Below are 12,603 nucleotides of genomic sequence, written 5' to 3'. Positions count from 1 at the left end.
TTTTCAAAATCCACTCAAAACGTACTTGTTTAAACTGTCTTCTGATCCTCATTTATATAGATAGTCTTATAAGTACATAGCCATTATCATGTCATTGGTAAAGTTCCACCACACATCTATGTTGCTTTAAAAGTTAATGAGTAAATTTCTTTTTATAGAAGAACCAAGTAGGGAAATATGCAAGAAATCAAAATTTCAGTCATGTCTACTTTTTACATGTCATATGTAACAGATCAATGGTCTGGTGTTTTGTTGCTTTTTCAGGAAATTCAACAAAGTATTGTGGTGCCTTGAATACTGGTTGATTATTATAGAAGTTTTTGTATTATTTATGTTTATGGAAATGTATTAATTTTTAAGCACATTCTTCATTTCTGCATTAGAATGGTTGTCAATAATCTCAGGACCTATAAAATCTTCAGTTGGAGGTTGCAGATTTTAATTAATAAAAATAAACTTTTTGAGAATTTCATACATGATTACTATATTTACATTATTTATGCACCCCTCCCTCCAACTCCTCCTGTTCTTAAATTCATGTCCTGTTCTTTGTCATTGGAAATTGGAAATGAATTCCAATTACTCCTTTTGAAGCTTTATTAACAATTTATTACAATTAAAGCATGAATTATAATTTTTAGATATATGGAATACTTTAATTTGGGCTATTTCTGCAAGTAGCAATGTATTTTGATAAATTTCAAATGTTAGTTTTGAAGTAGAAGGGCATACCTCTTTGGCTATCAACCGTATATCTATATGAAATATGTACTATATATGAGTTTTCTCTATTTCTAAGTAATTCATTTATTAATTTATATTTTAGCTCCCCTGAAAGTAATTTGTTCCTTGCATGCCCTACAGAAAAAGCAGAATTTGCCATATGAAATGCTGACTTCACTGAATCATTCATCATCACAGTGCAAACTGTGCTTTAGGCTTATAATTGAAGCTTTGTGCACAAGCAATTACAATATTTTTATGACTTTTCTGTTCACTTTGTCAAAAAGAAGAATGCTAAATTTTTCCCCTGGTTTCCCTGCTTACTCAATGTCCATCCACTGCCCCCAGAGTTTACCAAGATATTATAGAGCCCAACCCAGTTTGTGCCATATGAAAACACTACAAATAAGCCAGACTTTTTTTTGGTTAAAATTAATAATTAGAGATTCGGGTTTTTTGTTTTGTTTTGTTTTGTTTTTGTTTTTTGTTTGTTTGTTTGTTTTTTTGCCAGAGCTGAAGACCAAACCCAGGGCCTTGCGCTTGCTAGGCAAGTACTCTACCATTGAGCTAAATCCCCAACCCCATGAGATTCAGTTTTATATATTTGCATTGTTTATGCTCAAATTCCTGGAAAATGTGCCATTGTTTGTCAGCATAGTAGAATCATGTGATCAGATTGGTCCCATGATTAGCATTTTCTGACATCCCACAGTGTGATTAACTGACAATAACTGGATGCAAAAGAAAACGTCATTTAGCACTTGTTGCCAAAATGAATCTTTGGTCCGAGGAGCATGTTAAGTTGGTGGAAGCTATTTTGATATGTTAGGGGCTGAGGAATGTAACTTAAATGGTAGCCAGCTTACCTAGCATGCAGGGCTCCCCAGCATCACAAAACAACAACAAAAGGAACATGTGGTGCATGCCTATGATCCCAGCACACAGAAGGTAGAGGGAGGAAGATGAGAAAGTCAAGGTCATCTTCTGACTCATAGTGAATCTGAGACCATAAAACATTTAATCTAACCAGTAGTAGGAAGACATTATTCAAATGTTTACTTTCCAAGTGAATTAATTAAAGATGTTGAGAAGTCATCTTATGTTTTACTTACTTAACTTCCAAAATTAAAGTTCTTGAGGACTAGTGAGGTGGCACAGTCAGGAAAATGCCTGCCACAAAATATGATGACCACCAAGTTCTGACCCTCAGCAGCCACATAGCAGCCAGGTGTGGTGGCTCTCATCCCTAACCGGAGCACTAGGGGTGGAGTTGTGGAGGGACAGGCATTGGGGGGAGACAAAGACAGGTGGATCTTTGGAGCCTGGCTAGCCAATTTGTACACTCCATATTTGACAATAGACCTTGTCTCACGATGTAATGTGGGAAGTGATAAAGGAAGACCCTCGACATTGACCCCTGGTCTTCACATATGTGTACTTGCACACTCTTGTATGTATACACACAAATATGCATATAAATTTTTTTGAAATTAAAGTATAATTTCATCATTCCCTCACTCCCTCTCCTTCATTCAATTCCTCCCATGGCCCCCCAAACACACCTTGCTCTTTCTCCAATTTGTAACCTTGTTTTTTTTCATTTTTGTTATATAAATACAACCTGCTCAGTCTATATGATGCTACCTGTATGTGTATGATTGTACGACTGACTACTTGGGATTGGATAACTAACTGGGAGCCTCTCCACTCAGGAGGATGGTTTCTCCCACTCTCAGCGTTCCTTAGTTGCCTGTAGATCTTTGTCTAGGGTTGGGGCCCCATGAGGTTTGCCCCTTCCATGTTGCCGTGTCTGTTGGGGCCTTCCTTGTTGAGATCTTCCCTGAAACGTCTAGGAGAGCCAGTCTTAGGGCAGACTCCTGTTCTTTCGGCTCTTGCAATCTTCCTGCCCCCTTTTCTACAATCGTGAGCCGTGGTGCAGAAGTTGTGTTGTAGATGTATCAGTTGGGTGCCACTATCACTGGCTCTCTGTGTTTGTTTTTTATTGATTGTAGGGTTTTTTGTTTTGTTTTGTTTTTTTATAATGTTCTCCATCTATTGTAAAGAGAAGTTTCTTTGGTGAGAGTTATACTTATATAACTATGGATATAAGGACAAATTTAGGATGTAGTTAGGGGTCTTGCTGGTTTAATAAAGTGTTAATTGTAGCTTTTCCACCAGCATCCATAACCTCACTGCCCTGTGTAGTTGACTAGGTTTCCAGTACCAGGTGTGATTTCCCTCCTGTTGAGGGGGCCTCAAGTCCATTGAGAGAGCCATTGGTTACTGCCAAGATATGCCTGCCACTATTGCACTCCTAGGGTTTGTGTGTACTGGTTGCTGTTGTTCATAGGTGTCATAGGTAGGTAGAACTACTATTGGATTCCCTCCCTTGGAAGCGTATATGGCACCTTCTTGTTTATTGAAATCTAAACCTCAGGGAGAAGGTTTTTAGGCAGATTCAGCCTGGATCATCTAAAACCTGTGTCTGAAGTGCATGGTGTCTTCAGCAATAGGGACTTACTTTCCACCTCTAGGAGATAACTAGTGGCAACAGCAGTAGCCTACAATTTTGGGGAGTGACTTAAGCTACCATGACCAAAAACTGGAAGGGAGCTTCTCATGCCTGGTTTTGGGGTTCTTGTTAGTCTTTGGTTCATTGTCAGCCTACATAGGAAAATATTTAATTTACATATGTATACACATAAACTTATATGTATTATATGAAACTTCAGTAAATCAATAGTAATATGATTCCTTGTGAGTTTTCCAGACATCTTTACTTTTATTTTACCTTCTTCATTCCCTCTCCTTCTGTATTGGCATCCTTTTCCTCTCCAAGTAACACCCCTCCCCCCACACACACTCTTTAACCATTTTCCTCTTCACATCCCTTGTACCATGCTTTTTCCTCTCTTCTACTCCCCCATCTTCCCTGGTCCCCTTTTCCTTTCCTGGTTTCTGCAGTTACTCTAGATTACAGGAACACACCTGAATATCTAGAGTTAGGAGCCACAGATGGGAGAGAACACACAACACTTGTCTTTCTGGTTCTGGATTATCTCACTCAATATGACCTTTTCAGTTCATCCATTTACCTGTAAAGTTCATGATTTTGTTTTTCTTTACAACTGAATAGTATTCCATGGTGTGTGTTTACCACATTTTCATTATCCATCTTATGATAGGCATTTGGTTTTTTCCCATTTCTTCTCTATTGTGAATATGGCTGAACAATTAATTATCTATGGAGTAAGATGTCTAGTCCTTTGGACATATGCCAAGGACTGGTGTAGTTGTGTTATATGGTAGATTGACTTTTAGCTTTTTGAAAGTTCTCCACACTGTTTTCTAGAGTGTGTGGGTCCGTTTGCAATCTCACCCACTGTAAATGAGAGTTCCCTTTTCCCAGTATTTGCTTCTGCACTTTTGGTCAATTGTTTTGTTGATCCTCCCCATTCTGACTGGGATAAGGTAAATGTTTGATATTTCTTATTTAAGATAGTTCTTATTTTAAGAACTCTGTTCAGATCCCTGGCCCATTTTTTAATGTGTCTCTGTTTTGTTTTGCTTTTGTTTTTGACTCTTTGTTTTTTAATTCTTTATATATTCCAGTTATTAATCTATCAGATGTACTTCTGGCAAAGATTGTTCCCCTTTCTGTGGGCCTCCTCTTCACTTGATTGATTGTTCCTTTAGCTGTGTAGAAGCCTTTTATTTTTGTAAGTTTCCATTTGTCAATTGTTGGACTTTATTCCTGGGCAGATGAGGTCCTGTTCACAAAGTCCACTCATACACTTAAGTCGTGTAGGATACTGCCCGGGTGTTTGTGTAGCAATTTCAGTTTTCATGTTGCACAGTTAGGTCTTTGATCCAGTTGGAGTTAGTTTTTTTCAAGGTGATAGATACAGATCTATTTTTCTTCTTGCAGCCATCCAGTTCTGCCGGCATCATTTGTTAAAGATGTTGTCTTTTCTCCAGTGTATGTGATCGGCATCTTTGTCCGACAGTAGCTGGCTGTAGTTATGTGTACTCTTATTGGGGTATTCTGTTTATTCCCTTGTTTTTCTTCAATCACTTCACAATCGAGTGAAGAGGAGGCCCAAATTCTGGGAGACAATTTTTCCAGAAGTACATCAGACAGAGAAGATTACTATCCATGAAGTACTAAAAAACAGTCAAAAAACAAACAACCAAAGACACGTTTAAAAACATGGCTAGGACTCTGAACAGAGAGTTCTTAGAGTAGGAACTGTAGCAAGCAGAAGTATCTCACTGTTCCATCCGCGTGTTCATTTCTGTACCAGTAGGGTATCGTTTCTATTACTGTGGCTCTGGAATGTATCTTGAGGTCTGGAATGTATTCCTTCCACCTTGGTCTTCTTGCTCAGGATTGTTTTGAGGAATTCTTTACATGAAGCAAGGGCCTGTTGCCAGTTGGCCACACCACTGAAGAAAATGGAATATGCCCCCCCATATTAACTGAATATAAATCCTCAGGGAGGGTTGGAGCCTGATAAGATCCTCCCCAGTCTATAATCAGGTGTTGACCTTGTGTAGGTAATCATAGCCACTGTACGTTGAAGAATGCAATGGCCTTGTGAGGTGAGGAAGTCCATGAACCACATCTTGACTTGCCCACTACTTCCTGCTCCCTCCACTCTGACACTCTCTCCGCCCATCCTTACGCAGTGTTTCCAGAAACTTGGAGGGTAACATAGGCATCCCATTCATGGTTGAGCATTCACCTGTCACTCATTTCCATCCTTTGACCAGTTGTGAGCATCTGCAGTTACCACTGTCCATTGAAGAAAGAAATCACAGAGGGGAGCTGGTGGTGAATTGGATAAAATGCATGTTATAAATGTATATGATTAACAGGGTACTTTTCTTGGCTCTGTGATTCTTGTAGGCACTTGGGAAGATACAGGCTTAAGTGCAGCATTACCGTCACTGCTTCTGTTCACAATAAAGGATCTGAAGTCTTCCCAAAAGAAATATTTTGTTTTCAGAAAATTATAAGACAATAAATCTTTTTTCTATTTGAAAAAAGGAAGAAAATGTAATAATGAATACTGTATGAATAATTTATACTAATAAGTAAAATATTTGTGATAAGAACTTTTATCTAAGAATAGGAGGGAATGTCTTTATTCTGATCAATAATAACTGAGTATATAGTAAGTATTATACTTAGCAATATTAAAAGTTTTGTCTCTAAGAAACCGATAAAGATGCCCCCTTGGTACTGTTGTACAGTTTAGTCCTTTGAAGGTCATAGCCAATGAAACAAAGCAAGATAAATAAGTAAGGAAATAAATAAACAGATACTGGAAAGAAAATAAAACTTCCATTATTATCAAATATTGTAACTATATACATAGAAAATCTAAAAGAATAATCAGATAATCTGTGAGGATTAATAAATGAATTTAATAAGGTTGATGAATACACAATCCATACAAAGGCAAATTTTCTACCTATGCACTAACAACAAAGGTGCAGAAAATTACATCTTTTGTAGAAGCTCTGATTTAGGGTAAAGATGTGCTGTAGGTTGGGGTCTTCATTTCTCCAAGGGCACATGAACAAGCTGGTATAACAGATGGAAACACATACACTGAAATAAGTCTGTGCTGTAGCCTTGGATAAATACCTCAGCTCCCTTGTACCTCAGTTTCTCCATCTGCAAATCTCAGATAACAGTTATTCTAATTCTAGTTGTTATGATGACTAAAAGAAAGAAGGAGGAACTTCTACTTGGAAAGCTGAGGGGCAGAAGGAGCTGGGGGTAAAGGCCAGCATGGGCTATGATACCCTGTCTCAGAAAAAGGGTAAGAAATACTTGAGTGTTGCTTTCTTGTGGCCTCATTTCTAAGCATACCAGCTCAGTCACTCCATTCCCAGTCAAATGACAGGCTGGGATCCTAAGCATCATAACTTGTATAATGGTTAGCAGTTGTCTGAACTCCACATGCGAATATTCTCTTTGAACATTAAAACACAGTGGACATATGACAACAGACTTTGCTGTGGGTTTGAACACTACGCCTTCTTGCTCTGTTCTTTGTACTTCATGAACTTATTCTAAACGTTTTAGTCATGCAGTATTACCAATTCTTTTTTCTTGTAGTTGCTCCACTGTGTTTTCTGTATCATGAACCTTACAAATTGTATCAGATATTCCGGGAGATGTACGTCCGCTTTTTCTTCCGACTCCACTCCATTTCCTCACACCCTTCTGTAAGTTCCTGAGCTGGGTCAGCTCAGCCTCTAAACTGTCCTTTCCTTAAAGAAGTAGTCTCCTACTCAAATTACAGAGCAAGAAATTGTAATTTATGGTTTCAAATGTGTTTCTAGAATCAAGGAGAGAAAAGAAAGTGATGTTTAAATATTTTGCAGAGTAGAGAGGAAAACATCTCTTATTAACTAGATTTTTAGCTCTCTGTGTTAAAATTTTAAAAGCAAACAAACAAACCTGAGCTGTCTAGATTCTCATCCTTGACAAAGATGCCAATCTTCTTTGTTGATGTCTCCATCTGAGAAGGGAGGTTGGGGAGGTTATCTGTGCTGCTGTGGGAAAACTTTTAATCAGAGTTGCTAAGGAATAAATGCATTTGAAAAAAAAAAACTTGCTTAAGTTGGTTACTTCTACTTTACAAACAATGCCCTTTTTAAAAAAGTAGATTTAGTAAACAAAATTTTTATTCTGAGTTGTCAGATATGTTTGTCTGATAACTTCTTGATGTGATTCAAAGAGGCAAGAAAAGCAGGAAATGGTTTCCCGAAGGGCGGGGCTGCAGGCAAAGACACATGGGAGAGAAGGTCCAGAATGCCCACGGCACCATAAGTGCCTGGAAACTGGAACACATCCAGAGAAACCTGAGTGGTGGTATGTGGCTCACAGTGGCAGGTTTCCTGTACAGAATGTGTTTGCCTTGGGTTCTCCAGCTGTGGGGGTGAGGGCTGCTGTGTTTAAAAGGAGACTGCTTAGCATGTCAGCAAGTGTGTATTCACAATGACATAAAAATGTCCTTTAAATGAATGCAGTGTCAGAGATCCATTGGTGTGCTCTGTTTTGAGTCACAAAGAATACTAATATGCATTGTCTTTTTGGAATGATTTGTTCCCATAGTTCATATTTAAAGACTAAACTATGTCTCTTCTGCCTCGTTGTTGGATCCAGGGTATTGTATCACTGTGTTTGCTGTTTGAGACCCTTCTTCAAACGTACCTTCCCCAACTCTTTTATCATCTTCGAGAAATCGGCGCTCAACCGTGAGTAGTTCTGTTGCCTCACTGCTCTTCACAATGCTTCCCCAAGGTGACGCTGGAAACATACACACACACACACACACACACACACACACACACACACACACAGAGCAAGTCCTCAAGGAAGAAAGGCAACAGTTCTTCCTGCAAATGTACTAATCACTAAGTCCAACTCTATTGTGAAAGAAACAAAGGTTCTTAGAGGCTGGGTCTGTGGCTCAGTGGGAAAGCACTTGGCTTACGTGTGAGCCTCTGGGTTCAGGGTCAAGCACTGAAGGCAACATAAACTTAGAACACTGACTAGTGCCCTATTAGAAGTTGTATTCACTGGGATTGACTTCTGTGTCTGCTGTGGAATCACCAAATTAACCTAACTTCAATTCATAAAGAAAACATTTGTGGAACAAATAGAGCCTGGGAATGTGGTACTACCCAAATTAAGTCAGTGTGAACTAGAGTTGTCAGAGCGCAACTCTGAAATGTGTAAGGTTCGGGTTTGCTGTTTTCACCACGGGAGGCAGACCAGACACCTCCCAGCAGTTGTCCCGTGCTTTCCCCTTACAGAAGTTTACACTTGCTTCACTGATCTCAGTATGAGTAGTAGGTTAACTATGCAGATTGGCTCTGACCTCAGTAAACGGTTCTGCCTCCTGTTAAATACTCTTATCTAGATTAGGGCTTTGCTCCTGTCCTCTCTAAGCAGCCTCACACACTGTTAAGGAAGGTCTATGTGAACAAAGGACACTACCTCTTTGAGAGGACTTAATGGCAGCCAAGTGTGCTAGTTTGTCTTCCTCATAGTTAACTCTGCAGCAAATGCCTACCTTAGGGGACATAAATGTAACCCTGCTGCAAACTCCATTTCTATTAAGGCATGCCAAACAAGTAAAGTTATTTATGCTGAAAATTCATATTTATACTTAAATCAAGATAATTTCTTTATCTTAAAATGAAGAGAATTCCCACCCTGTGAACTTGTTTTCAGGTTCAGTGAGTATAGAAAAGATACAGACATGGAAGGCGCAGATGTGAATGCTCTATCGCCAAAGCCCCAATGGATTTAAGAAAGATTTCAAGTGTTATTTAAAAATTATCCTTTGATAATTCAGAATTGATACTGTTTCTTTTGTGGCCTCCTTTGAAAAATATTCTGTTCTTAAACGAGACTATAAAACAGCAATGTTGCAAAAAATAGTTTATATTGAGTGCAAAAGTTCACTAACCTCTGTTTACTGTTGTGAAATTAGTAGTTGCTTATAACTAGGCCTTTGTTGGGTTGAAGATGTTTAGTTCATTGCTAGAAAATAAAATGTTGATGGTTTTTCTAGTCTGCTTATACATTTTAAATCACTACAAAGAACATTTAGATTTTGGTGACTTAAAATTCTTCAATAGGAGGAAGTATAAAAAACCCAGTAGATGGTAGAAATCAATTTTTAAAAGGCTTTCATGAGTGAGAACTACTGCTGTTGTGTTTTTGTTTTTTACTTATTATTTAGTGTATACACACACACACACACACACAACATGCTCTCTCTCTCTCTCTCTCTCACACACACACACACACACACACATACACACACACACACACACACACACACAAAAGCATGTGTGTGGAGGTCAGAGAACAATTTGCATGAGTTTCTTCTCTTGTTGGAGTTGGTCCTGGGCTAGGGCTCAGGTCATCAGGTTGAGAGGGCCTGCCCTGCCTCTTTTTCTTGATTTTTCTGCCTAGAGATTTATTAACTTCAGCCATCTTTGAAAGAATGAGTTCTATGTTCTGTTGAGTTTTCTCTTGTTTTACAGTTTCAGTTACACTAATTTCTGCTCTTCCATTCATATCTTTTTCCTTTACACTTGCTTTGGGCTTATTTTGCTCTTATTTAAGGTACCTTTCTTTCCTTCTTTGATACAAGCATTAATGTTATAGATTTCTCTTTTTTTTCTTTTTTCTTTTGAGCTGAGGATCGAATGCTATAGATTTCTCTCAAAGTCAATTTTACCTCCACCTAGTAAAGTTTGATATGTTATCATCTCATTTTTATTCAATTAAAAATGTTTAATTTCTTTTGTGACTTCCTATTTGGTCATTAATTATATTAAAAACTGTGATGTTTATGGAGAAACTGAGCTCATGCTCCCATTAGAAGCTTCACCCTTGACATAGCATTCATATTGCTACATGGTACTATACACAAATAATCATCAGTATTACCCAGCTATGAACTCTGAGAGCTACAATAGCAGCCTGCCTGCAAGATATACCCACTGGCACAGTAGTGGTACAAGCATTATAGGAGTAACCAACCCAATTTTTACTGGACTTAAGGCCTACTCCAAGAGATACAGTCCATACCTGAAACTGCTAACAAGTGCAGGAGCCAGAAATAGAACTACCTAACTGCTAACAAGTCCAAGAACTAGACAGGTAATGGTCCCTAGAGAAAACCTATTATTCTACTAAATGAATATAGCCAATTAATGATATGATGATATCCTAATGATATTTGATATCCCCATAAATCAGTGCCTCCCTCATCTCTAATCAGAGGAGCTTCTTCTTACAGTAAATAGCAATTCACACAGAGACCCACAACTAAACAATGTGCTGAGAATGAAAGACTTTGGAGCACTCAGCCCTCATAGGATGTCTTCATCAATTCCAGGGATTCAGGGATCTATGTGAAAAGGAGGTGGAAAGAATAGAATAGTCAGAGTTGGTACATGACTCCAAGGAAACAGTATCTTCCAGATCCTCCAAGGCTGACTGAACTCACAGAGCCTGTGACAACATGCACAGAGAAGATGAACTGGGCCCCAAGTCCCACCCCTAACCAAGAAGCTATTTACAGTTGATACCTGCTTGAGAGGGAAAATCAGTTTTCTTCAGTGGAATGACACAGGGTTTATCAACCACACTTCAAGACAAGCTTCGTGACCAGAAGTAGTTGACCAACCCAAAACAGACTCTATGGTTTTCTGTTGTTGTTTTGGGGTTTGATGGGGTTTTTAAGTCAGCAAAAGAACAGGGAGTTATGTGGATAGGGAGGGGAAAAATATGACCAAAATATATTGTATGAAAAACATTTTATTAAAAAATTCAAATTGAGCTGGCTAGGGTGGCACATACCTTTAATCCTAGTACTTGGGAGGCAGAGGCAGGCAGATTTCTATGAGTTCAAGGCCAACCTAGTCTACATAATGAGTTCCAGGGCAGCCAGGGCTATGTAGAGAGATGCTGCCCCAATCCCCATCCCATAATTTTTTAATGTAATGTTGCTTTCCAAATATTGGAAAGGTTAGATATTTTTCTATTATTGCTTTCTCTTTTCATCCTGTTGTTGTTAGACATCACATTTCATGTGATTTCAGTGATTTTAATTTTTTCAGATTTGTTTTTGACTCAAATATAATCTATCAAGACAAATGTTGCATATCCATCTGTTTTGGGGCCAAGGAAATGGCTCTGTGTGTAAGAACATCTGATGCACAAGCCTGACAGCCCAGCTTCCCATCCCCAGGACCAACATAAAAAGCTGAATGTGAAGCTTACACCTGCAATCCCAGTGCTACTGTGGAAATGTGGGAGACAGAAATGAATACTATACCAGAAACCTGAAGACCAGCTACTGAGGTGGAGTACACAGCACAGACTGAGAAACAGCCAGAGACCCTGCCTCAGAAGAAAATGGAAGACAAGACCGGCCCCTACAAGTTGTTCTATAGCTCTCTCTCTCTCTCTCTCTCTCTCTCTCTCTCTCTCTCTCTCTCTCTCTCTCACACACACACACACACACACACACACACACACACACACACAAAGGATTTATGTTCCATGAATATTTGGCAGAAGTCTGTAATGTCAATAACTCAACTCATGTTGGAAAGCCTTCTTTCTACTTTTATTCAATCCTTTGTCAGTTTTCTTTTCTTATTTATTGAGCAATATTAATCTCTATAAACAATTGTGGATGTCTTCTTCCTTCATTGTTATATATAATTTGAATCTCTGTTTTAAGGAGACGGCCTAATTATGGTCCTTAATTCTTGACCATAAATCTGCTGTACTGGATACTAGTACGACTATGACAGCTTTCTCTTGATTACAAATTGCATGGTGTTTTCTATTTTTAATTTATCAATTATCATTGCTTTTAATTTTCAAGTGGGTTTCTTGTCAAAGTGTAGTTCAGTCTTCCTACATCGTAACCTGTCTTCTAAATGGTATGTTTATGCCACTTGTTATTATCGTAATTGATATTGTGTGATTGAAATTGTGCCTGCTTTTAAAACTGAGCACTTTTTACCCCAGTTTATCCACACCATCCCTTATTTGTTTGTGCTTTTGATGAATGATCTTTGGTAGGTGCCTCCTGTTTCACAGCATATTCCAATTTTAAACAAGTTCTCAGCTTGAAATTCTCCTGAACATTTCAGGAGGGATCGTCTTAATCCTTCTTGTCTGTGGTTGCTGTCAAGACTCATGTCTTCACCTTCAGCGACTTGATTGCATTGTATCTAGACTTAGAGTTCTTTAGTTTTGGATTCTGTTGATCATCTTATGACTTTACAACTGTTGTCATATTGTGGGACTTTTTGGTTAGCTTT

General features: G+C 38.5%; 1 protein-coding gene across 2 annotated transcripts in view; it reads left to right on the top strand.

The window, feature by feature from the left end:
- Tbc1d19 (TBC1 domain family member 19) overlaps window positions 1-12,603 on the top strand; it is a 116,764-nt gene that overhangs the window by 90,282 nt on the left and 13,879 nt on the right. For both annotated transcript variants that reach the window (XM_036200962.1, XM_036200963.1), the window contains 2 exons: window positions 6,854-6,963; window positions 7,907-7,998. In XM_036200962.1, coding sequence (XP_036056855.1) covers window positions 6,854-6,963; window positions 7,907-7,998 — 202 coding nt within the window. The remainder of the gene's footprint in view (window positions 1-6,853; window positions 6,964-7,906; window positions 7,999-12,603) is intronic.

Source organism: Onychomys torridus, chromosome 10 (assembly GCF_903995425.1).
Source record: "Onychomys torridus chromosome 10, mOncTor1.1, whole genome shotgun sequence".
Taxonomy (NCBI): Eukaryota; Metazoa; Chordata; class Mammalia; order Rodentia; family Cricetidae; genus Onychomys; species Onychomys torridus.
The sequence above is the reverse complement of the archived record's forward strand: the minus strand, read 5'-3'. Positions and strand labels throughout refer to the sequence as shown.